Consider the following 25,604-nt stretch of genomic DNA (forward strand, 5'->3'; position numbering starts at 1 on the left):
CAAGACACTTCAAGCAGAGGGGACAGGCTGAACCAACTCACGCAGGTAAGAAGTCGTGTGTGTGTGTGTGGGGGGGCCTTAGGTAGCAGAGGCCAGAGGGAGCCTGTAGAGATGGCCAGTCATTGGAGGGTTTTATTTAAACTGGAAAGGGAATATAATCTGTGATCATATTTGTTTTAGATAAACCACATCGACAATTATGACAGAATGTAAAGAACATTCAGGATTTTTCCCCCCAGAATATTTTATCATGAGTCTCAAAGCTGCTATTTTAAAACTAGATGTGTTTACATAAATGTCAAGTATGATATTTTGATTCAATTGACCCTCATGGCACAGTGTTGGGATGTCACGATTAATGTAAGATTAATATTTAACCAATGCTGGGTTTTAGACTGCGTTAAGAAGGGAGCTGGTTAGGGAGCGGGACACCCGCCCCTCGGCTCATCTGGGACCCGCCGGACTTCCCGGCCCTTCTCCCGCGAAGTGGCAGGTGACAGCTGAGCTGCAACCTCAGCCCACCTTCGTCCATCCTTGAAAAGTCCGTAACAAATTGGGAAGGCTCCCTCATAACCTCTTAAAATTCTTCTGAATGCATCTGCGTGATTAAACAAAATAAAAGAGGGAAGGATTAAAATAAATTACAGCGTCTCCAACAAGACAACCTGGCGGAACTACGGCCCCGAGTGTCGCGGCCGGCACGGAAGGCTGCGGTGACACCGCCACGCCTGCAGCGAAGCCTACCTCCGTCCGCCGGTTCCTTGTGCTCCTTCTAAATCCTTCCCCTTCCGCCAGTTCCGCGGCGGAACCTTCAATGCTTCGCAGTTGAAACGTGGGGCCAATTTCGCCGACACAATCCGAGATGGTTAACATGGCGGCGGCCGTCAGGTGCCTCGGCACGGGTAAGGTAGAGGTCTGTCCAATAGTTCTGGCTTGAGTTCTTGAGCTGCAGAGCGCCGGCCAGCGTGGGCTAGGCACTGGACAGCTGTAGGCGCTCCAAGCGCGTCGTGCGCTTTCTGCTTCCGAGTTTTCTGGCGGGTCATCGCTTCCTCAGAAGTCACCTTACAGAGGTTTCACTCGTTGTTGGACCCGGTCTTTCGAGGATGGCGTGCAGGTGGATTGCGTTGACCCCGCTCAGCTGCCTGCGGAAGGCAAGGCCCGGGTCCGACCTCTGCTCCTGAGAATGTGGGCAGTTTGATACGTTCGTAGAATTCGAGTCAGAGAGAGGTGTTATGTTCTAACTGGGTTGTGGCTGTAAACTTTGACAGTTTTAGAAGTGCCGCTTGGTGCTTTCCGCGGACGATTCCAGTTCTTCCAGAGGTTAGCTAATTTATACAATTCAGAGGCATATTCTGTAGTGTTTCTTGGTAGCAGCTTTTCAGGAATGAATGACGTCCACACTTGTGTCATTCAGCTAGAATGAGTCTTTTTGTGCAGTGTGTTTGTTGTTTTTTGCTTTTGTTTGTGTGTTCAAAGCACAAGGGTAGGGTCGGAGAGATAGCTTAGTAGAATAAGCCCTTCCATGGCAAGCTCAGGGGCCTGAGTTCAATCCCCGGTTCCGGGGGGCGGGGCGGGGCGGGGGGAAGCACAAGGGTATACTGTATGCTGTTAAGGAATTAAGGGAGGCCCTCAGGTGGAGGCTGCAACAGTAATGACCATTTTATACAGAAGGAAACGGATCCAGGTATATTGACCAAATGCATACCATACGTGACAGAAGGTCCAAAGCTGGTATGCCTCCCAAGCCACTGATGTTTTACGATGCTGGCGTTTGGAACTCATGCATGCTAGGCAAGCCTCTGCCACCGAGCCACACCCCCAGTCACTGATCTTTCCCCCGTCCCCCCTTAAAATACTACATCACAGTTTTCCTTATGCGCCTCATAAAAAGAAAGCTTAGTGTTAAGACCAATGTCCCTTACTTGGGATAGTAGTTGAAAATTTGGATTGGCAAGAGACCACAACAGATTTAATTTTATTTATATGTGTATTATATATTTATATATGTATTATGTATGTATGTTTGTTACTGAAGCAATTGATGGTATCATCTTCATGTATGGCAGAAAACCAGAAAGGGAATAGAAGGTTGTTATTACCTTCTTGCCACATTTTCGCTTCTTCCAGGATGCCTTTTCTTAATTTTTTTTTCCTATTTTTTTTGGGCGGAACCGGGGATTGAACTCAGGCCCTTGTGCTTGCCAGGGAAGCACTTATTCTACCGAGCCATCTCCCTGGCCCCTTTTTTTCCTATTTTACCTGTCATCCAATCTCTTCAGTTGTTTGATTCCTCTGCCTCTACTGAGTATTTCCTTGGACTGTCACAAAAGCTAGGATTACATAATTCATTCTCATCTTTTTGATATCTAAATTCACTCTTTTGGTGTAAATTTGTCCAGCCCCCACCTTTCCTCCTAGGAATTGAACCCAGGGTTTTAACACTGAAGTACAACTCCAGTCTTTTAAAATTTTTATTTATTTACTACTGAAATATAGCAATTTATTTATAAATGAGAGCAAATGAATAGTGAACAGTGCTTCAGAAATTGAAAAAAGGGAACACCAGTAGTACTAAATATACAGCCTTTTGTTTCTTTTTTTTTTGCGGAACTAGGGATTGAACTCAGGCTCTTGTGCTTGCCAGGTGTTTATTTTCTTGAGGTTCAGAGTTTCTGTGATTTAATTGTATAAAGATGAAAGCTCAAGAACAGGGAGATAGCTCAGCAGCATGAGCACCTGCTTGGCAAGTGCACAGTCCTGAGTTTGATCCTTGGTACCAAGAAAAAACAAAAAAGATGAAAGGTCAGTAAGCAACCTAAAAATATTTACCAAAAATATATCAATATTTAATAAACTATATAAAAAAGACAGTGAGATAAACATATGTATTTACAGAACTGTGTATCAGTCAAGCCAGATCCCTGCAGAGAGAATTTCTGGCAGAGCAGTCCTTGGTGAGATCACACATCCATCTACTTGTCCAGCTCAGTGAGACCTCCGCTTTCTGATGATTTCCTTCTCCTGTGAATGTGCTCCTATAGTTGTCTGCTTCTTACAGCAGACATTTACATTTTCCTCATCCACCAGCCATTGGTGGAGGCCTAGGACCATGAAGATGACTGATTCTACCCCTTCCTCAGGGAGAGTTTCCTGGTGGCCCTCTTCCATCATCATATCTGGAATCAGAATGAGTTTCTATGGCCTCTTTTTTCATATCTTGCTGAAGCAGAGTTTTGAAAAACAAAACCACAAACTTGGCTATTCCTCAGAAGAAATCTGTTCTTAGTGATAGTCTTCATAGCGAATGACTCCAACTGTCCAGCACTTGTCCATTCCAGGTGTAAACCATCTTCCCTCCCTCCTGGCTTCACAGCTGTGTGTCTGGCTGTTTTGAGACGGTCTTGCTAAGTCACTAAATTGTTAAGTTGCTTGTATGGGCCCAAACTTTGCCATCCTCTGCTTCCCAGAATGCTAGGATTATAGGCATTCATCCCCTTGGCTGCCTGTGAATTTGCCTGTTTAGTGAGCTCATCCATGTTTTGTGACCGTAACAATTGTCTGTATCTTAATGGCTGTCAAGTTTATATCTGCAGTTGGAACTTACCTCTTGAAGTTAGTCTTGCACTCATCTGCATGTTCTAGATCTCTACTTGGTTAGTTTATGGGCATTGCACGTTTAAAATCAAATTCGTTTTCAGAGCCTACAGTGTTCCTAATCTCATTTGATGGGAGCTCCACCCATTCAGTTGTCAGGTCAAAACTTGAGAAGATCTTTAACTCCTCTCTTTTCTCACGCTTCACATTAAGTAAAAAATCCTGTTATTGTCATCCTCAAATTAATGCAGATGCTGACTTTATACTGTCACATCCCACTTACCTTGTTCTAAGCTACCAACTATCTTTTCCCTTGTCCTAAGCTACCACCATCTTTACCTGGATTTCTCTGTGGTCAATGCTGATTATGTAGTAAAGTGTTCCTCTAAAAACTTAAATCATATGTTCCTGTGCTCAAAGCTCTGCAGAGCCTGTCCAGAGTCTTTAAATGGCTCACAGCTGTGTTATTCATTTTGTTAGTCACCATTGAATAGTTCATACTGGGCTAGTGTGCATTTACTGTGTCAAATACATATTAGATCAACCAGCCCTCCACTTTTCCCTTTTTCTGCTCCCTTCTTTCATTCTTCTCCCTTATTCCTTCCTTCCTCCTTTCTGAGCACTGAGGCATAGCCCCATTGCTTTTTTTTTATTTTGGCACAGGGCCTAAGTTGCCCAGAGTAGGTTCAAACTTGTAATTCTTATGGCCTCCTATCTCAGCTTCCCATAAATTTTTATTTTTAGTATGTGTTATTTTTCCTCTTATTTGCATTTATTTTAGCTGAGTTTATTCTTGTACCTAAGGTTTTGTTTCTTCAGGGACATTTTTTCTTTGTTGCAACCTCTTTTTGTGGTTCAGGAACTATTTGTTTCTTTGCAGGGTAGATCATGTTAATATGGCAGCAAGACTCATGTGTGGGTGGGTTAACCTGGCCATGAGCTAAGTAAACATGCTTTGTTCACCTGGATATCAGAATATTGATATGTAAATCCTTAAGTTCAGCAGAACTCTACATTTTTAAGGTTGGGCTGTAAAAATTCATCATTTTTTGGAACAAACCCCCTCTCTGTTTAGCCTCATTGTTTAGCATGAGCGACAATCAGCTCTTCCATTTGTAAGACCAGAATGGTATGCATTGCTCATTTAAAAGTAACATCTTTTAGGTACTTGATGGCTTTTTGCATATACAGATCCTTTATGGTGTATAGTTTCACAGGTGTTTTTAAGGTGAAGCTTTGAATCTCTTGGTTTTGTGAGATTTTCTGGGTCAAGAGAGTAGTGAGCCAATCTTCCACATCACCTTAGGATACTTATAGGTAGAGCAATATTACTCTTTTTTAATTCACCCATAATAACTAAGAATTTGTATCCTGTACAGATACAAATTCCCTATGAGAAATGTGATTATTATATACCAATAGACTAAATTTTAAAAATTGACCTATGATGTACACATTCATAGGTACAATGTAACCTATTAACTCTGTAATGATGAGATCAGAGTAATTGGCTTGCTATCTGAGTCATTTGTCATTTCTTTGTGTGTGTGTGTGTGTGTGTGTGTGTGTGTGTGTGTGTTTTAGTAAGGGTCTACAGGGTCTACAGAGTCTCACTACGTAGATCAGACTCGTAGTGATCCCCCTGTGTTCAGCCTCCCAAAGAGCTGGGATTACAGGCATGTACCACCATGCCCAGTCTCAATGGCTGTTTTAGTGCACCCCAGGGGCGGGGCCCACACAGCAGGCAGGGGTTTGAACCCTAGCTGCTGTGTCTGCCTAAGCAGGCACTTTAATCTGCTGAGCTATTTGGCCAGCCCTTGTCATTTGTTTGTGTTGGAGGGAACACTCAAGATCACTTTACTAGTTATTTAAAAATATACAATTAATTGTTGTTAACAGTTACCCTATTATACTATATAGAACATTTGCAGTTATTACTTTGCTTCGGAAGCACACTTGTATGTATTAGCTATTCTCTTTCTGGCCTCTTTCTTTTCCCAACTCATCCCAGCCTCTGGTTACCATTCTTCTACTCACTACTATGAAATCGACTTTCTAAAATTCTGTTTCTAAGAACGTGTAGAAATACAAAATAGATTTTATTATTATTTTTATTTTAGGGAAGGGTCTACAGGGTGTTCAGGGTCTCACTAGATCTGACTTGTAGTGATCCGCCTGTTTACAGCCTCCCAAGAGCTGGGATTACAGGCATGCACCACCACGCCCAGTCTCCATAGCTGTCTCAGCGCACCCCAGAGGCGGGGCCAGCACAGCAGGCCAGGGGATCGAACCCAGCCCCTGTGCTTGCTTGCAGGTGCTTTAATCCTCTGAGCAATTTGGCTCACCCACACAATAGATTTTGAAGGCTTAGTATAAAAAAAGTGAAGTACCTAGATTGAACCCAGGACCTTTGCACTGAGCTATACCCCCAGCCCTCTTTATTTATTTGTTTATTTTGGTGGAACTGGGGATTGAACTCAGGCTTGCTTATTCTACTGAGCTATCTCCTCTGCCCTATTTTGATTTTTTGAAATAACATCTAAGTTAGTTGCCTAGGCTGGGCTCAAACTTATGGTTCTCCCACCTTAGTTGGCATCCCAGGCTGCTGAGATTATGGTGTGTGCCACTATGCTTGTGTTTTTACCTTTTTTTTTTTTTTTTAAGTTGAAGCTATTTGAAAATTTAGAATTTCGTGTTGCTCCCATTACACTTTTATTGAATAACACTGCCCTACAGTTGATTATGTCATTTGTTACTTGCTTTCTTTCCCCAACCTCCAGTTTACCTCTGACCTCTTTTTTTTTTTTTTTTTTTTTTTGGTGGAACCAGGGATTGAATTTAGGCCCTTATGCTTGCCAGGGAAGCACTTACTCAACTGAGCCATCTCCCCGGCCCCCATCTGACCTCTTCTTCATTTAACTTCCTTCATACTCTGCTGTAGTCACAGAGGCCTCCTTGTTTCTTTCTTTTGTAAGACAGGATCTTGCTCTGTAGCTCACCATATTCTTGAACTCATGATCCTACTGCTTCATTCTTCTCAATGTTGGAATCACAGGTGTATGCCACCCCATGTGGCTCTTTCTTGTTCCTTAAAAAATCGAGATCACTTCTGCCCTGAGATCTTTGGTCTGGAACACTTTTTGAGATTCTTGCACTGTTAACTTTCTCATTTCTTTTAAGCGTTTGCTCAAATTCACTTTCTAAATGAGGCTAGCTTAACCACTTCATTTAAAATTGCAAACCATTTTTCCTTAGCACTTGGTCTTTTTATCTTGCACTTTTTTTTTTAATTTTTTTTAAATTATTTATTTATTTATTTTAACATTTATTTAGTGTGTGTGTGTGTGTGGCCAGCTCAGTCCACGAGGGGGCGGGGCTGGCTGGCATGTGGTGCTGGGGGATTGAACCGTGGTCCCTATGCTTTGTCAAGCTTGTTCCAAGTAGGTGCTTTAGACCACTGAGCCATCTCTCCAGCCCTATCTTGCACTCTTTATCCTGTATTATATTTATTGATATTGTCTCCCCTCATTGGAACATAAGCTCCGTGAGAATAAAGATTTTGTGTTTTGTTCATTGATATATCCTAAACAAGTGTCAGTGAACCTTTTAGTTTTCAGCAGTATAGCCTGCTGTGGCATGTGTGTTGTTGTCTTACTTGTTTAAAGCAGTGCTAGCATATATTCGGTGGGATCAAAAAATACATAATGAATGCCCAGATTTACAAGTTTATTACAGTAAATGATATCATTAATAGCCTTCGTGGACTGGGGAGATGGCTCAGTGGAATAAGCACTTCCCTTGCAAGTGCGAGGGCCTGAGTTCAATCCCCGGTTCCACCAAAAACACACACACACACACAAAAAATAGCCTTCAAAGTGCTCCTCCTTGCAAACACACTTTCCTCATTATTCTTGACACTTTTTGAAGCAATGCTAGATGTCCTCCTTTGCAAGTGTCTGTAGTTGTACTGGTGTGGCTGTTTCCATGTACTGAATTGCTTAAAAACATTTATCTTTCATGTTTTTTTTGACTTTGAGGTGGAGCCAGAGTGGCATGGTGCTGGTTTGGGTGACTGAGGTGGATGAGGACACACTGTAATGTTTTTGTGAGCTATGTTTCTGGGTTTTTTTTTTTTTTCTGTCCCATTTTATATTTTTATTTATTTTTTTCAAAGTTTTATTGATAAACAGATAGTGTTTCTGTTATAAAGAGTTTGGCAGCTGCAGTCACTGTGTTTTGGTTCAGACTTTATACAGAGATTCATGAAAGAGCACTTCCAGAACTGCTTCAAAAGTGGCAAGAATTAAAAAAAACAAACAAACAAACAAAACCACAATAAAGTGGCAAGAATGATGGGATAAGTGTGTTTGAAGAAAGGGAGAGTATTTTGAGGGAGATTAATGGTATTGTATCTTTTACTGTAACAACTGTTAAACATTTAAACATTTTTTGATCAGCCCGTATATTTTTATTGGCACATTCATTATTGAATGAACGAATGAATAGTGGATCATCAAAAACTGTCCCCACCCTCCAGTGAGAATAGCTTTGGTGTATCTTGCACCACACCCTTTGTTTTAGGTACTGCTTTTGTTGCTGAGACAAAATACCCAACACCTAATGTTAAAGAAAGAAAGGTTTATTTTGGCTCACAGGTTGTAGAGGGTTCAGTCTATAATTGGCTGGCTCCACGGCAAGGCAGCATAGCTTGGGGAAACGGTTTTGCCCTGCAGAAGACAGGAAAGCAGCACAGCAGTGAAGTAGTAAAATAGTGAGTGCCAAGTGACCACAGCAGCCCTTTTTCATACTCCATCCAAGTTACACACCCTTAGGATGGGTAGTACTCATGTGCAGGGTGGGTCCACACCTAGAACTATGCCAAACCAATCAGTGCACTAATTTAGTAATCACATTCCTTTGATCCAGTATTACTCACTCAATCCCAGCATCACACACTCTGGACCCAGCCGCCTCTGAAAAGCCCCAACTATGACCACATGAGGCTTTGGGGAACATCTAGACATGACCCATAAGACCCTTTATAGTTTATGTAGCAAGGCCTGTTTCCTTCTAAAAATCCTGTGTCTCTGTTAATACATCTTTTTGTGTTTAACTTTATTTTTTTTTGTGGAACCAGGGATTGAACTCAGGCCCTTGTGCTTGCCAGGGAAGCGCTTATTCCACTGAGTCATCTCCCCAGCCCCCACACCCTTTTGTGTTTAACTTTCAAGCAGTTCTATTTTAGGACACCCTCAGTCAAACTGCATGAAATGAATACATAGAAGTGAAAATGCGTGGGATGCTTACACAAAGACATGAACAAAAAATTGTGTGATTTTACACACACCCATCTTTTTTTTTTTTTTTTTTTGTATTTTAGGGAAAGGTCTACAGGGTGTTCCGGGTCTCACGGGTCTCACTACTAGATCAGACTCATAGTGAGCCGCCTCTTTACAGCCTTCCAAGAGCTGGGATTACAGGCTCATGCCACATTATCATGGCCAGTCTCAATTGCAGTCTCAGCGCATCCCGAGGGCGGGGCAGGCACGGCAGGCCTGGGGATCGAACCCCTGCCCCCTGTGCCTGCCTGTAGTGGATTAACACTGAGCTGTTTGGCTGGCCCCACACACCCATCTTGAAGACTCAAACTCTTTTATTTTAATTTTTTTCTTTTTGTAAATCAATTATTTATTTGGTATGGGGTCTCACTGTGCAGTTTGGATTTATAATGGCCCTCCTCAGTCTCCCCAGCACTGGGATTATAATCCTGCACTATCATACCCAGTTTCCGTGGCCAGCGCTGTGTGCCTGGGGCTGGCACGGCATGCAGTACCAGGGATTGCACTCCAGTCCTGTGCTATATTGTTAGCCATTTTTTGGTTTTTGAGTCAGGGCCTTGCCATCTATTTCAGGTTGGTCTTGAACTTGCTGTGTGGCCCAGGCTGCTTTAAACTCTTGGTCTTCTTGCCTGAGCCTCCTAAAGTGTTGGGACTCCAGGGACACATCACCACACCCATCCAGTCATATTTTGATAAGCATGTGGGAATTGTTGCGGACTCTCTTGTTGGTTGTTTTTTTGTTCTCTGATAGTATCCAAAGCACAGTGTTCTAAACTGGATTTTTGCAGTGACATTTGCATACATTGTTTGTAGGGACCTGCTCTGCTCAGTAGTAGCACTGCCTTCCAATCCTGGTTAAAAAGAACAAAAAACTGGTAAATGTTTATAACAGGGACTAGCAAATACTTTTTGTAAAGAGCTCAATAGAAATACCTTAGGTTTATAAGCTATAGTTCCGGGCTGGCCAAATAGCTCACTGGATTAAAGCACCTGCAAGCAGGCGCAGGGCTGGAGATTCAATCCCCAGGCCTGCTGTGCTGGCCCCACCCCTGGGGTGTACTGAGACTGCGATTGAGACTGGGCGTGGTGGTGCGAGCCTGTAATCCCAGCTCTTGAGAGGCTGTAAACAGGCAGATCACTACAAGTCTGATCTAGTAGTGAGACCCTGAGCACCGTGTAGACCTTTCCCTAAAGTACCCAAAAAAAAAAAAAAAAATCTTAGTTCTCTATTTTTTTGAATTTTTTATTAGCATATGTTTGCAGTACATAATGACCATATTCCTTAATAGAGAGTTGGTACATATGAATAGCACATCTTAATGCTCTTTTATTTTTTTTTATTTTTTGGTGGAACTGGGGATTGTACTCAGGTCCTTGTGCTTGCCAGGCCAGCGCTTATTCTACTGAGCCATTTCCCTGGCCCCTTAATGCTCTTTTAATCCGCTTCCTTTTCCCTCCTTTCTCTTTCTCTTTGTCTCTTGGTCCCTTTCCCCTTTGCAAAAGATCTCCATCTACCTGTTTCCTATTATCTATCTTTTATTGTGCACTTTACTTATATTTTGAGTTTTTCGCACAGAAGAAATCACACTGTGTGTCTGATTTATTTCACTTAGCATTATGGTTTCAAGTTGCAACCATTTTCCTTCAAGTGACTCGAGTTTATTCTTTATTACAGGGTAGTACTCCATTATGTATAAATACTTCAGCACATTTTGCCCGTTCATCTGTTGATGGACATATGTTACAGCTGCTGAACTCTACCATTGTGTCACAAAAGCAGCTATGGATAGTAGTGTAAAGAAAAGAGCTAGTCATGTTCCAATTAAATATTCATAAACACACATGCACACACACAGAGAGATACACTCACACAGTGACACCTTCCATGTGTTATATTAGATAATGTTTAAAGCAGTGTCAGTCCAGTTTTTGCTCTAATTTGTTCATCTTTCAATAGATGTTTATTGGGTCTCCATTTGCTAAACAGGTGTTAAGGATACAGTGATGAGCAAGTTGTCCAAATTTCCTGCCTGTGGTGTTAATATTTACTGAGGAGCAGATATCGATTGGATAATTCTTTTATTATAAGTGCTTTAAGTAATGAGAAACAAAAGTAGGAAGTTCTGTAAGAATGTGTGAGAGGCCTAATCTACTGTGAGTCTTCAGGGAAAACTGCTCTGAAGAAGTAATCTTTTAAGTATAGCCCCTGAAAGATGGTTGGATTACTGGGAGTGATTGCATATGAACTTACTGGGAGGTGATTATATACAAAAATTGTAAAGTGGTGAAACAGAGTGTGTTCAGTAACTGAAAGGAAGTAAGTGCATTTGAAGCATGGTGAGCATGAGGAAGAATGGTGTTAGATGGAACCCACTAGATGGGTTAGAATTAGCTCATGGAATACTCTAATAAGAACTCTCTTTTCTCAAAGAGCTGTTAAACCGTCCAAGGGATAGAAAGACATGATGAAAGATGTCATTTGACATCATCTTGCCTGCTTGAATCATTGGTTCTATATGTATGACTGTCCATGAGATGGCTTATACCACCTGTAGTAGATGTGTGACTATCCTGTTTTGCATGATGGGGACAATTATAATAAGCATGAAACAACAGTGGTTCTGAGCTGCCTGGCAGCGAGATACATGAATTTCAATCTTTTTGTGAATGTGTTAAAAGTGATCCTTGTTGCTACTTATACACAGGCAAGAAATAGAGAGGACCAAAAGCAGAAGACAAAACTGTTTGAAGCTGTTGCCATAATGCAGGTGGCAGGTGACAGAGGGCTAGTTTGGTGGTTGTAGAAGTTAATAAGCAAATGGATAAGATGTAGAGAAGCTGAAGATTACAGTCAGTTGAGAAGGAATGATGTCTGGGGAATGATGTCTGGGGAATGTAAACTGTCTGCCTCAACTAAAAGAATAAACTAGCAAAGGATCTAGAGTAGTTTCCATCTCCTTATTTCAGGTTAGGCATGGGGGGACTTTAAAAATGAGTACAGATTTAGGTAGGTTCATAAGTAGTGGAGAAAGTTTTGAGCATACTTTTTCTGAAGTAGCAAGTGAGGTTATTTGGTAAGAATGAATGCACACGCCTAAAATAGGCACCTGATTACACAGGGATCAAAAATATAGGTATCATGGTCTAATAGTGCTCTTTAGTGGTGGTGTTTCTGTAATGTTTTTTTAAGTCTTAGTATAGTATATTTCTCTTGAAATTTTATCATTTTTAGTTGTTACAACTGGGGATTCTAAAAAGCATTTCTGTTTTTGCTCAACATTATGCTTGTGAAACTTAAATTGCAGCATTTATTTTTACAGCTCTAATGCTTTCTACTATAGAAATACACTGCAAAATATTTATCTACTATATTGCAGATGAATGTTTGATCTCTAGTTTTGCTATGTCAGTGCTGCAGTCATTCCTTTGCACATCTCATAGTATATGTGTGTAAAGTGTTTAAGTGCCTATGTACAGAATTCCTGCATCATTGGGTTATAGATGTTCAGCTTCACTGAGTAATGTTTTCTAAAGTGGTTTCCAATTCATACTCTTATCCATGTAGATAATTGCTCTCTCTTAACATGCTTGTTTTGCATATGTATAATCTTAAATTTGGTTGCAGACTGTAATCAGCCTACTGATCATCACTTAAGTACCACTAATGTAAGATACTTTGTTTAAATTTATATTTACCTAGTTACTAAGATGTGCATCTTTTCATTTAGAAGCCTCTTTTATATCTTGTGTTCATTTTTCAGTTAGTTTGACCTGAAAGATACTAACCTTTTGTCAGTCATGCATGTTACAACGTATCCTACCAGTTTTTGACTTACCTTTGTACTTTCTTTGAAGTATTTTTGATAAAGAGGACTTTTTTACAGTAATACAGTTACATTTTGGTTAGTGCTTTTTTTGTCTTATTTAGGAAAGAAATAATTTTTCTTACTATCTTTTTAAAAAAATGTATTTTAGTACATGGTTTACAGGGATTCACTACACAGATCAGACTTGTAGTGATCCTACTGTTTTCATCCTCCCAAGAGTTGGGATTACAGACACACACCACCACACCCAGTCTAGAAATCATTTCTTTCCTAAAGATTATAAAGATAGTTTCCCAGTATTTTCCCATGTGCAGAAAGTCTTTCAGTTTTGCTGTGCACATTTAAGTCTTTAATCTTTCTGTATTTGAGTTTTGTATGAATGTGATGTGGGATCCAAAATGGTGTCAGAATCCAAGTGTACTCTTTTCCCTATGGATAGCCATTTATGTCAGCATGGATTGTTTAATTCTTTGCATGGTGATTGGCAATAATATCTTTGCCTTATTTTATCTGTGTCCATATGTGCACGGGTCATTGGTGAGCCATTGTGCTACTACCTAAATGTCTGAATTATGGTAACATTATATGTGTTGAGGGAGAGCAATTCCTCACTTTCTTCTCATCTTCAGAAATACTTGCAGAACTCTGTGAAAGTGTGATCTGTTAAGTGAATTAAAAAAATGTAAATTATTAAACATTTCAGGGATACATACACATATCCCTTTATAATAGAGCTAACATACTCTGTTGACTGTGAACCTAGATTAAGTTAAAAATAAATGAAGATAAGAAATTGTTCAAATATCATATGTGTTTGTCTAGTTTCTAGAAGTTTGCTTTCCATTAACATATCAATACATGATGGAAAATATCTGTTCCATGTTATGTCTAAAATGTTTGATTTTCAGACAGATAGTGAGGTTAAGCTTAACTGCCTGCGTTGTACAGTAATAATAAGAATGTTCTCTTTTGGAAAGTTAACAACTTAAGTTTACAAAACAAAAATTAGAGAAAAAGAAGGACTGAAAGGACAGCCAACATTTTGGCCCTAGCCTTTCAAGGTCAGTGAGGACTCAGGACATAAGAGAACCTGTACTGTAACATCATGTAACTCAGTTGTGTCCCAAATTTTCTGATCAAGGAGATTATGGGGCCACAGAAGAAAGTAATTGATGATGTAGAGTGTGCCTAAGGAGAGTCACATGGAGAGAAAACATTTCTCAGGCTTTCACAGAGAGCAAATGGGTCAAGCAATGGCTGTGACTCATCCACATGGCATATGACAAAGGATCTACAAACTGTGGTACAGGGTTTCAGGATAAATCCTGAAGGGATTTGACTGACCTTAACAGATACAAAAGCTATTTCTTGTTATATAGATCTTGTTTGATTGTGGTCTTAATTATCCAGCAGAAAAGTATGAAAATGAAATACAAAAAGTAAAGCCATATTAATATGCTGAGCTGTAAAAGGCTGAAGTCAACAACTTCTGACATTGCCAGTCCTATGGATAACCCACTACTATTATGGACCAATGGACTATATTGGAATATTTTGCTGAATTCACACATCTGCAATATTTAAATGCCAATGAAATACCCACCTCTGACAAAACTAAACAAAAAAAGGGAGATACAAAGGAAGGACCACTTTATATCTGTATATTCAAAATAGGATAGATATACAGCTACTTTCTCTTAATTCAGTGACTAGAAAGATTTGTACTAATAGTGTTTGGACAGGATACCATGTCTGCATCTTATACTATGAATAACCACTACAAAGACAACAATATGCAATGTATTAATTATTGAAACTGTCCTACTAATTGGTTTTGAAACTCTCATTGCTATTTGTTTCTCAATAAAATTATTAAAAAAGTATAGCTAATAAAAAAAGAATGAGAATCACACACAGATACACACAAGAATCACAAAATGTTGGATTTTTTTGAAAATGCTGATTTTTAGAATGTAAAATTTGTCAATATAATGATGTTTTATGTTTTTTCTTTCAAGTCTTGACACATAATCGAAGGCATAGCCTTTCCAAGATGATTCATCTTTATCCTTGTTCTGTAAACATTCAGGTGCCAACCAGATACTTTGCTGCTGCTGCTACAAAGTAAGTATTTCATTGTAATTGTTATTTCATTTACCCATTGCTTAAAATTTTGATTAAGAAATATGCTTTGGTCCCAAAAACTTACCATCTCTACTTCTTGCCCTCACAGCCCTGAAGATAAGATAAGACTTAATACAATAATACTTAACATTTATTGAACACTGACACTCAGTAAAAAACTTAAACTCCACAGCAACCCTATGAGGAAGCAATTGTTATTACTGTATAGAGAAAAATAATCAAGGCACCGATGATAGGTTATATTACTAGCCCACAGTCAGAGAGCTCGTACATGCGTTAGTAAGGATTTAAATCCAAGAAGTTTTAGTTCCCAAAACTAGGCTTTTTCTAGTGTGCCTTCACTGCCTTTTTAGAACAGAGTACACTGTTTAAATTAATGAACTTTAATTAACGTGTACTCTGTATGTAGTTGCTTTTATTCTTTGAATTATATTCTGTCCGATGTGCTTTTTACAATTAGGTATTACAAGATTACCATTATTGAAATTATGTAGTGGAATTTTAGATTGCATTATATAAATATGTATAAATTTATATTGTTTTTTGTAGTGTGGACATGTAGAAACATAAAAGAATGAGATCTGTTCTCCCTGCTGGTTTCATATTGAATGAAATTAGAAATCTTGTATTTTTTTCCATTGATAACTGCCAATACCTTATTAAACCAAATGATTGTATGACAGCCTAATGGCATGGTTACTTTTCTTACTGTTGAGGCAAGAGACTGAAAGATTTTGGCTAAATCCTCAACCTTCTATCTTGTGTCATCTAGCTGTATTAATTGTTACTTCTCCAGTTGGCACTGATGTTAATGAAATGTGGAAACAGGTATAGTTAACATTATGTTTATGAGTTAGTTAGTTTGTTTGTTTATTTATTTATTGTGACAGGGTCTGGAAATGTAGTTCAAGCTGGCTTTAAATTCACTATGTAGCCCAGGTGGCCTTGGACTCCCAGTGATCTTGCTGCCTCACTCTCTCAAGTGATGGAATTACAGGCATGTGCTGTCACACCTGCATCTTTCTCCTTAATGTCACCATTTTTGCAGGTGAAAAAGTGGCTCAGAAATAATTATACTAAGACCCTGAGAAGATGTCTAATATTAGTAAAAATTTGTAGAAAGTTTACTATGTGCTAGACACTATCCTAAGCATACTGCATATATTGTATTAATTTAATCTTTACAACAGTTCTATAAAATACAGACACAATTATAAGCATTTTTAGATAGAATAGTAGCCCAAAGATTAAGTCATTTTTCCAGGGCACATAGCTTGAATGTGTTGGAGGGAGGATGTATGCCCAGAATGACTAAAGCCATCACTCTTCATAGTTAGCAAAAGAATGAAATGAGTGGCTTTGGAGGGTATGTCCAGAAAGCAAATTGAGTTCAATCTTCCAAATCTTACTTTTTGATACAAATTTGATAGAATCTAAGCTTTAGATTATGGGATACCAAAAATGAAACCTAAAATGTGGAAGGTTTTTGATGAATTTATAAATTTTCAGTTTTTTATTCTTATTATTATAAAATTAATTGACTATTTAGGAACTGTGCCATAGTAGCCTTTTTATTTAGGCTGCCTCATGGAGCACTGTCTGCCATGGTGGTGACAGAAAGATAAACAGGGCACATGTTCTGATCCTCTTCCCTTAAAGACTTCACGATGAACTGGAGTTCTGTAACAATTGCTTTTCACATTTATACATTTATATCTACGAATGTAAGCAAGATGGCATGGATAATTGCACTGTGGATTTCTGCTGTTCTATGGAAAGGAGCAGTTAATGCTTAATTTTTTTCTTTTTTTTACCCCCTCATTGTCTCTTCCTAAATTTTTTTTTTTTTTTTTGGCGGAACCAGGGATTGAACTCAGGCCCTGCGCTTGCCAGGCAAGGGCTTATTCTACTGAGCCATCTCCCTGGCCCCCTCTTCCTAAATTCTTATAACATTTTTTTTTCTTTTTCCAATTTTGCATGCGTATACTTGGTAATCTAAACAACTAAGTTGGAGACAACACTGTGCAATACAACAAATACTGTCAAGTTCATATTATTTTGTTTAGTGAAATTCTATATCATTTCTAATTTTTTATTACTAATTTGTGTTCTCTAAAACTAAAAGATTAATTATTTAAATTCATTATTTAAAATAATTTATTAACTGTAAGTAGATAAAATATTCATGGTAAGCAATTAAAAATAAAGGTTATGTAATGAAAAGCAATTTGTCTTCCACTCTGCCCTTTCGTGAGTTGTGATGATCTATGCATTTATAAATATATAGATTTGTTTTTTGTGTAAATGCTAGTTGTTTTTTGTGTAAGTGGTAATGAACTCTACATGCTTTCATTATTTTTAAGAGAAAAAAGCAAAAATGATAAAATTTTAAAGCAAGATGATAGGAAATTAATGTTATTATATTGGATGTTGTTATCTTCAAAGTAGTTGCTCAGATTACCAGATAAAGGTATGCAAAGTTGATCAAACATATTAAGGCAATAGCTGTTTCTTTCAATGAACTAAGAGAGATTTCAGTGATGGAGAGGCTTGAAATTGGAAGATACAAGTGCAAATACAATCTGTTATGGCTTGAAGATAAGATAAATGGGAGCTGGTAGGAAAGTAGCCAGAAAGAAGGCTTCTTCTGGGTATGAATAGTGCCTGGGTTCTGTTTTATGCTGGGATGTTGGAGGAATACTGGTTGGACCAGCTTATGTCTCTACTCAGCAGTTAGTGAGGGATGACCACTTCTTCATGTTCCTAACAGCCTTGGATATGCTCAATTTTTATTGTTTCTTTGTGTATTTCTAATTCATGTGTTTTGCCCAGTCTTCTAGTGGGCTGCTTACCTTTTTTCCTTTCTGCTTTGTGTAATTATCTGCATATCACATATATTATCTTGAGAATGTTTTATCTTCAAATGCTTTGTTAATCTCATAGAATTTTTTTGTTTCATGTCTTTTCCAAATTATATTGTAGTACAGTTAAAAAAAATACTTTTCACTAGACTAAACAGGATGGCACCAAAAAATAGACCTACTTCAGAAAGCTATGAAAAAAAAAAAAAGAAAGCTATGAAGCTTTATAAGCAAATGCATTTTTTCATTTCTGCCAATGAGAGTTATTCAGTAGCTTCATCGGAATTATAGCTTTGTACTTTTAGTTGTAATCTTTATTTTTTTAATGTTCTGACCTTATAACACAAAAATAGATGTTTTCTGTGGCTGGATTTTTATTCTCGTCTGGATCTGAGACAGGGTGGAGGGGCCTGTGCTCTTATCTCCTTCCTGATGTTCGGGATCTCCCAACCATGTGTGTGAGCAAGCATGTATCTTTTATTTGCCAGTAGCACATTCTCATTTATAAAAGGGCCAGTAGGCCATCCAAGTCTAGTTTTGTTTTTTTCTTGACATCGTGTTCTTTTCTTTGTTTCTTTGTGTATCTAAAAAATTTTCATGGAATGTGTAATAGTATCTTACCTAGACCAGTAGGGACTGAAGTAAACAGTTTTTAAGCCTGTACATAGTCATGATCTTCAGGTGTTAAATCTTGTAAGGGGTTGAGCTGGTTTTGGTTTTGTGGTTACTATGGATACCACCAACCTCAAATGAAGCAAGGTTACCTTATGCTCAGGGTGGGGCTGGGCTGCCAGAGGCTTTTTCTCTGTGTCTGCTGCCTGCTTTCTTGTCAGATTTCCTTGTGCAGTTGCACCTGGGTGGGATGCTGATGATGGTGTCTGCACTCTTGGCTCTCCTCAACAATAAGCTGCTGGTACTTATTACTCAGTGCCTGCTGGGCTGTAATGGGTGGTGGGAGACTTTCTCTGTGGCCTGTGTCCAGTCTTGGTCTTCAGTAGGCCCCTTGCAGCTGGACTGTGGGCAGAGGGTTTCTGCAGTATTTCTGTCCCTCCTCTTTTGGTCTGTCTCAGCTGCAGGTCGTGAGGGCAAGTTTCCAGGCTCTCTTACAGCTGTATTGCTATAGGATCCTGAGCTCAGACTTTCTCATCTGTTTCTAGGAATAGGATTTTTGTAGTATTTTTTTCTTTCCTCCCAGACACAGTGGCTATTTCTCTGGGCCTTGTCTCCTCATGTGCACTCTGTGGAGAGGCTTTCTAATCACCAGCCCTGTGCAGTCTTTCCTGGAAGCTCCTGGTAGAGGTGTATGGAAAAGGGCTTTGCAGCTGAATGTAAGTTCCCATGTTTGCACCTGCCAGCCATCTTACCCTGTCCTGCCTGCCTGAACGTTTTACCCCTTTGCCTTTCTCTTGCTCTGCATTAGTGGAGAGCAGGATGTGGGCAGGAGGCAGGAGTGGAAGCTGACTCTCCTTGGCTTTTAGGCTACTTGGTTGCCTGCTATAGCAGATCTGTGACCTCAACCCTGTGATGGCATCAAGAAAGGTGATTTTATCCAGCTTTTTCTTGTTAATGTTTTTTCCAGCTTTTTACATTTTAAGCAGAAGCAGAATTTCTAAGTTTAGTTTACAGGGTAATGAATAAGCCAGTATCAGAGATGTTAGGGAATTTATTTCACTAATGTACCCTAGGCATTTTCTCTTTAGTTCAGTTTAGTTTGACAGAGGTTGTGCAACCCCCTCTGTGCACCCCCCCCCCCATGTCTCCCATTCCTTAAGGTGAAAGGATTCCTCATCCTTGGGAGAACTTGCATTAGTCTTTTCCTCTCTGAGTTACAGATTTTTCAGAGGTCTTTTTTTTTTTTTTTTTAATTTATGTATTTGGTATGGGGTCTCACTACCCAGCTCATTTTTTTTTTTTTTTTTTTAATTTATGTATTTGGTATGGGGTCTCACTACCCAGCTCAGACTCATAGTGATCCTCCTGTTTTCAGCCTCCTCAGCACTGGGATTATAGATATGTGCCACCACGCCTGACTCAGCTCAGCATGCCCTGGGGACTGGGCTAGCAGAGGCATGTGGTGTAGGGGATAGAACCCCAGTCCCTACACTTGCCTAAGCAGGTGCTTAGTCCTCTGAGCTATCTCACTGGCCCTTTTCAAAGGTCTTAAAGCACTTCATTATGGCACTGTTGTTTTTCTTATTTTATTGGGTCTAACCATGGAATTATTTTTTCTTTCATGTTTTTGGAGTTAGGGAACTGATGAGGCAGGGAGAAAGTTACTAGCTGAGTTTAGTCTTATTACTGATATAATCTGTGTGGTTTAGTTATCTAAATAACTACAGCCAGATTCTCTTCTCTCTGATTTAGACTGTATTTCTTTGCCACCTTACTAAAAACCTTTCTAGTATGATTTATTTCATTCTGAAAATCATAGTATTTAAGCCTTTTTGATAGGGGCTTACCTACTTGCATGGAATGACAATATATTCAGAAATAAAAATTATATTCAGAATAAAAATTATATTCAGAAAGTCCTTCTAAATATAATTACAAATAGACATATTTGGGGAAGGTTGTGACAACAGGCATTATTGAAAAAGTTAAAACAATAGGTTTTAAAATTTGAATAATGTACTCCCTTCCCTTTTTTTGTTGAGCATCAAACCCAGGTCTGGTGTGTGCTAGGCAAGCACTTTGCCTCTGTGTTACATCCAGAGTCCTAGTGTGTTTTCTTGAGTCTTAATTGATGTTTGTCATAATGATATACTTTTTTTTGGTATGCCACCATTCCCTGTCTTGGTGGCAGCTCAGTGTGCCTGTGGGCAGGGCCGGCGTAGCATGTGGTGCCAGGGATTGAACCCAGTCCCTGTGCTTGCTTAAGCAGGTGCTTAGGGCACTGAGCTATCTCCCCCACCCACAGGCTAGCTTTAAACTCACTATGTAGCCCAGGTTGGCCTTGAACTTGTGATCCTCCTGCCTCAGCCTCCCAAGTGCTGGGATTACAAGTATGTGCCATCACACCCAGCTCTTTTGTTCACTTTAAATAGGAGTCTTTGTTCTCAAAACAGCTTTTCAAGTCTCCTTCTGTTGGCTTCCCTGTTCCTTTACAAAATATATGGTAAAAATGTGGCTTCTCTAGTTGGAAGATTTCAGGATTTTGTGAGTACTCAGGATAGCTATTGGGCCGTCTGTCCACTTGGGCACTTGCATAGACTTGTCCTCAGTCCAAAAGGACACCTGCATCCCATTAAAAAGAGGTGTGCCACTAACTGCTAACCTGCTGGGTTGCTTAGGATTTATTGAGTGCCAAAAGTAAGACCGAAAAAATATATATGTATATGTGTTTATTTATATTTATATATGTGTGTGTGTAGTGCTGACAATTGAACCCAGTGTCTTCTGCATGATGAGTAATTGTTCCACTGAGCTATAACCCCAGTCCTGAAGTCCCTTTGAAAAAATTCTTTTTTTTTTCATATAAATGTTATACAACCCCATATTCATTTACCACAAACTTTGAGGTTTTAAACAACACAAACTTTGAAGTTTTAAGTAACATTTTTTTTCTTCAAATTTCACATCTCCATAGGTCACACATCTGGCACTAGGCTAAAATCAGTATGCTGGCATTTCTTTTCTGTGGGCTGTAGAGCCCCCCCCCCTTCCTTCTCAGTCCCAGCTTTGAGCAGCTCCCCACATTCCTTGGCTTATTCCCTCTTCCTCCATGTCCAGAACAATAGCAGTTTAAGTCCTATTCACAGTTGCATTTCTCCAGTGTCATAATTCTGTGTCTGTGTAATGTCGCTGTCAGGTTAGACTGCAAGATGTGACCAAGATCATAGGACTCTAGGAGGATTAAAGCGAACAGCAAAATCTTTATTTCAGTATGGTTGCAGCTTGGTCAAGTGTGAGAAGGCTCTTAATGATGAACAAAGGAAGAGAGCATGCTTTATAGATTAGCTTAGGTATGGGACGGGTGAGTCTCACCGGGGAAGTGGAAACAACTTTTTTCCAGGGGTCACTGGTGGGTCTGATGTCTCTTTCTTTGTGAGGAGGGAAGTACAGGATGACAGTAGTATTCTATTGATTTACAGGATGTAGATTTACAGGGTTTCCCGTAAGCCTGAGAACCAGACCTGGGAGTTATCCTGATAAACAAATTTATTTTAGTCTCTCAGGCTGAGGGAGTGGGGTTCCTACTTGAACAGAGTGGTGGTCTGTAGGAGTTTTTCTCTTCAGGTTGGGAGGGATCCAATTGTGAGGACCTAACAATTGGGGAAGGGAAAAGATTCTCATTTTCAAAGATTCATGTGAGTAGATTGGACACACATGAATAATACAGGCTGTTTTCTCCATTTTGAGGTCTTTAACCTAGGTTACATTTACAAAGTCCTTTTTGCTAGGTAAGATAACATATTCGTAAGTTCTAGGAATTAGATATAAACATCCTGGAGAGAGCGTTATCCTGCCTTCCACAGAACAGAAATACTGTTTAAGAATACTAGCTTTACTAACGTAAATTTCTAGCAGTGGTGCATACCTGTTATCCTAATTGCTTAGGAGGCTGAGGCAGGAAGATCCTAAGTTCAAGGCCAGCTTGGGCAACTTAGACTTTCTCAAAATAAGACAAATAAATAAAAGGGGTAGAAATATATATCTCAGTGGTAGAGTGTTTACCTCATGTGCATGAGCATGTGGGTTCAATCCCCAGACAGCAAAAATAAAGGTGGGAGGGTAGGTTTGAATTAATGTTGAAAAATCACATCACCTCTAATTCTGTTTTTCTTAGGTTCAAATTCTTCCCTGAATTTCTGGTTGAACATAATTTCTTAGGTATTTTTTTAAGCACATTGTTAGCTTTTGCCACATAGAAAACCTCTTTATGATTATTTATTGTTGCTCACACATTTGGGGTTCAACTGAGGCAGGTGGGGTTCAGGCAAGTCAGACATGGGTCTGTGAATTTGCAAGTAAATTAGGAATTTTATACAGCCTGGGCTCTGTGGGGTAACTCTGTTCCACACATCTCTCAGCCTCCTACCTTTGGACTAGCCAAGTGGTGTTCTTTTTATGAAAATGTCAGAGATGCAGACATGCATCTAGAGGCATATGTTGTTCTTCTCACTTAAGCTTGGAGTGGGGAACCTGTTTCTACTCTTCTGTTGACCCAGCCTAGTCAGAGGGCCAAATTACGGGGCTGGGAAATAATGTGCATGCACAACAGTAAATCGCTGACTGAGAAATATCTGGTGCTTAATGATCATTACTTTGAGCACCTGTTGTAAGCGTAGAGGGCAAAGTTAACTTGTATTAATCTCATGGTGTTGCAATAACTTTAGTGTAGAAATATGTATTTTTTTTCTGATTGGACTTTTTTTTTTTTTTTTGCAGACTATATATTCCTCTGCTCTGGTAGGAGGAGATGCAGAACCACTTAGGACAGAGACTCAAATGGAGGGAGAATGAAATTGGGCAAAGAATACATCTATTCTATATTCAAACTCCATATATCCCATACTAAGCTCTGTGACTACCTCTGTCACCAGAAACCTGTTTTGTTTTTCTTCTTTCTGAGATACTCATATAGATAGATAGATAGATAGATAGATAGATAGATAGATTTTTTTTTTTTTGGAACTGGGGATTGAATTCAGGCCCTTGCATGTGCTAGGGATGTGCTTATTCCACTGAGCCATCTCCCCGGCCCCTCTGAAGCCAGAAACCTAAAAATTAGTGTTTTCTTTCTCCTACCTCTATCGGCAGTATTTATTTTGTAAGTATTTTTCTAGTCTGTCATCTTTTCCTTAAATCCATTACTGTTCTTGTTCAGGCACTTAGCTCTTTAAGAAAGCAGTGAGGGAATAGCCTAATAGTTTTTAATTCTTTCTTTAGATCTATCCATTTCTTTTATTGTATGAAGAATACTCTATTTTATTTTATTTTATTTTATTTTTTCTTTTGTTTTAGACAAGGTCTTGTTCTATAATTCAAGCTGGCCTTGATCTCACTGTGTAGACCACAATGGCCTCAAACTTGTGGAAGTCCTCTTGTCTTAGTCTCCTGGGATTAGAGGTGTGTGCGAGGCTCTGAATTTGAATTTTAAAATTTGTCTGGCCCAGTCAGAGTTTCAGAGTCCCATGTCACTTTTCTTCACTGCTTCTCTTTGTCCTTTGTAACCTTGCTTTTCTAATTTCATCTTCTGCTTGTTTCAGTTTTACCTTTTTAGTTTAGGTGTCAGTAAATTATGGCCCTTGGGCCAAGATTTGATCAATTATCTTTTTTTGTATAATTATGAGCTAGGAATGCTTTTTACATTTTATAATGATTAGAACATAGAATAAGAACATTTTTTGGCCATGAAAATTTTAAGATTCAAATTCAGTGTCTATAAATAATGTTTTATTAGGTCATAGCTGTGCCTGTTCGTTTATGTATTCCATTTGGCTGCTTTTGCACTAAAACGGCAGTTGAGTTAGTGCAACAGAGAGCACATGACTTAGAGAGCTAAAGCATTTACAGTCTGGCTCTGTAGAAGTTTGCTAACTACTGCTGTAGTCACACAGAATTGCTAATGTTTCCTCTTGTATACCATTTTATTTCATGATTACTTTCTGCTATTTTTTTTGGTGTGGGGAGGTCTGGCTAACTTTTTAAATAATACCTTTATTAAAATGAAATTTGTATACTATGCAGTTTGCCCAAATAAAATGTATAACTCTGTGGATTTTAGTATATTCATAGAGTTGTACAGCCATCACCACAATCTGTTTCTTTCAGGGCCTTTTAATGACCATCCCCATATAAGTCATTCATTCCCATTAGGAGTCACTTTATTCTGCTGGCCTCCCAGCCCTGAAGGACCACTAAATCTGTTGCAGGAGTTCTGAGCTGCTGTGGGGTCCTTCAAGAGCCAGGTTCAGCTGTATCATATTTTACGTATTCATCAATATTAAATCCATTGAGATATCACTGTAACTTCAGAAAATGACTTAAGCGTCTGGTTGTCGTGTTTCTTTGAAGTTAAGAGTGTTGGGTTAGTTTAAATGAGTTCTTTGTATCCCTGGGTTAAGGTTAGGTTTGCGTGGTTTGCATGGTGATGGACTCAAGCTCCGCCCTCTTGCTTTCATTAAAGCATTTCTGCTTTATATGTTTTTACACTTCTTCAGAAGATTTTTGATCATAAATTGTTTCTAATGAATGAGAACTAACAAATGAGTACCGTTTTCTCTTAGGTATGCTCTTATAGAGGCTGTCAAGTTGTGTTTAAAAAACAATTTCCTAATCTGACCCCTAAAAAAAGAGTTTTTCTTGATTTGACATTGGATATGGCATTGGTGAAAAGGTATTTGAGTGCAATTAAAATAAGTTTGTGAATAGTGGTTGTATGAAATGGTGTTTCTTTATTTTTAAAATTCTTGCCTCATAATTTTTAGAAAAATCATAATTTTCTTTCTATACTTCATAATGAAAAAATATATTTTTAATTTCCCACAGAAGATATTTGGGTTGATTTTACCTTTTAGTTGTTATGAATAATGTTGCTAGGAACATTTGTGCAAAAGTTTTTGTATGACCATTCTTTCTTTATTTTTTATTTTTATTTTTATTTTTATTTTATTATTTATTTATTTATTTTTTAATGCATTTGGTTTTTTTTTTTTATTTTTTATTTATGTGTGTGTGTGTGTGTGTGTGTGTGGCCAGCTCAGCCCACCAGGGGACAGGGCTGGCTGGCATGTGGTGCTGGGGGATTGAACCGCGGTCCCTCTGCTTTGCTAAGCTTGTTCTAAGTAGGTGCTTTAGACCACTGAGCCATCTCACCATCCCTATTTTTATTTTAA

At 39.0% G+C, this 25,604-nt stretch overlaps 1 protein-coding gene and 1 pseudogene across 5 annotated transcripts in view; one reads left to right on the plus strand and one right to left on the minus strand.

The window, feature by feature from the left end:
* Nucleotides 1–808: 808 nt before the first annotated feature.
* Nucleotides 809–25,604, plus strand: part of Mrpl1 (mitochondrial ribosomal protein L1) — a 129,606-nt gene continuing 104,810 nt past the window's right edge. For 3 of the 5 annotated variants that reach the window (XM_023703306.1, XM_023703309.1, XM_023703310.1), the window contains exons 1-2: nucleotides 809–902; nucleotides 14,779–14,884. In XM_023703306.1, coding sequence (XP_023559074.1) covers nucleotides 863–902; nucleotides 14,779–14,884 — 146 coding nt within the window. In that variant the 5' untranslated portion in view covers nucleotides 809–862. Of the gene's footprint in view, nucleotides 914–14,778; nucleotides 14,885–25,604 lie in introns of all 5 variants that reach the window. The other 2 variants (XM_023703308.1, XM_023703307.1) reach the window with 2 other exon arrangements.
* Nucleotides 3,053–3,349, minus strand: LOC101578598 (annotated as a pseudogene).

The sequence above is a fragment of the Octodon degus genome, unplaced genomic scaffold (genome assembly GCF_000260255.1).
Source record: "Octodon degus isolate 3935 unplaced genomic scaffold, OctDeg1.0 scaffold00168, whole genome shotgun sequence".
In the NCBI taxonomy this organism is placed as follows: domain Eukaryota; kingdom Metazoa; phylum Chordata; class Mammalia; order Rodentia; family Octodontidae; genus Octodon; species Octodon degus.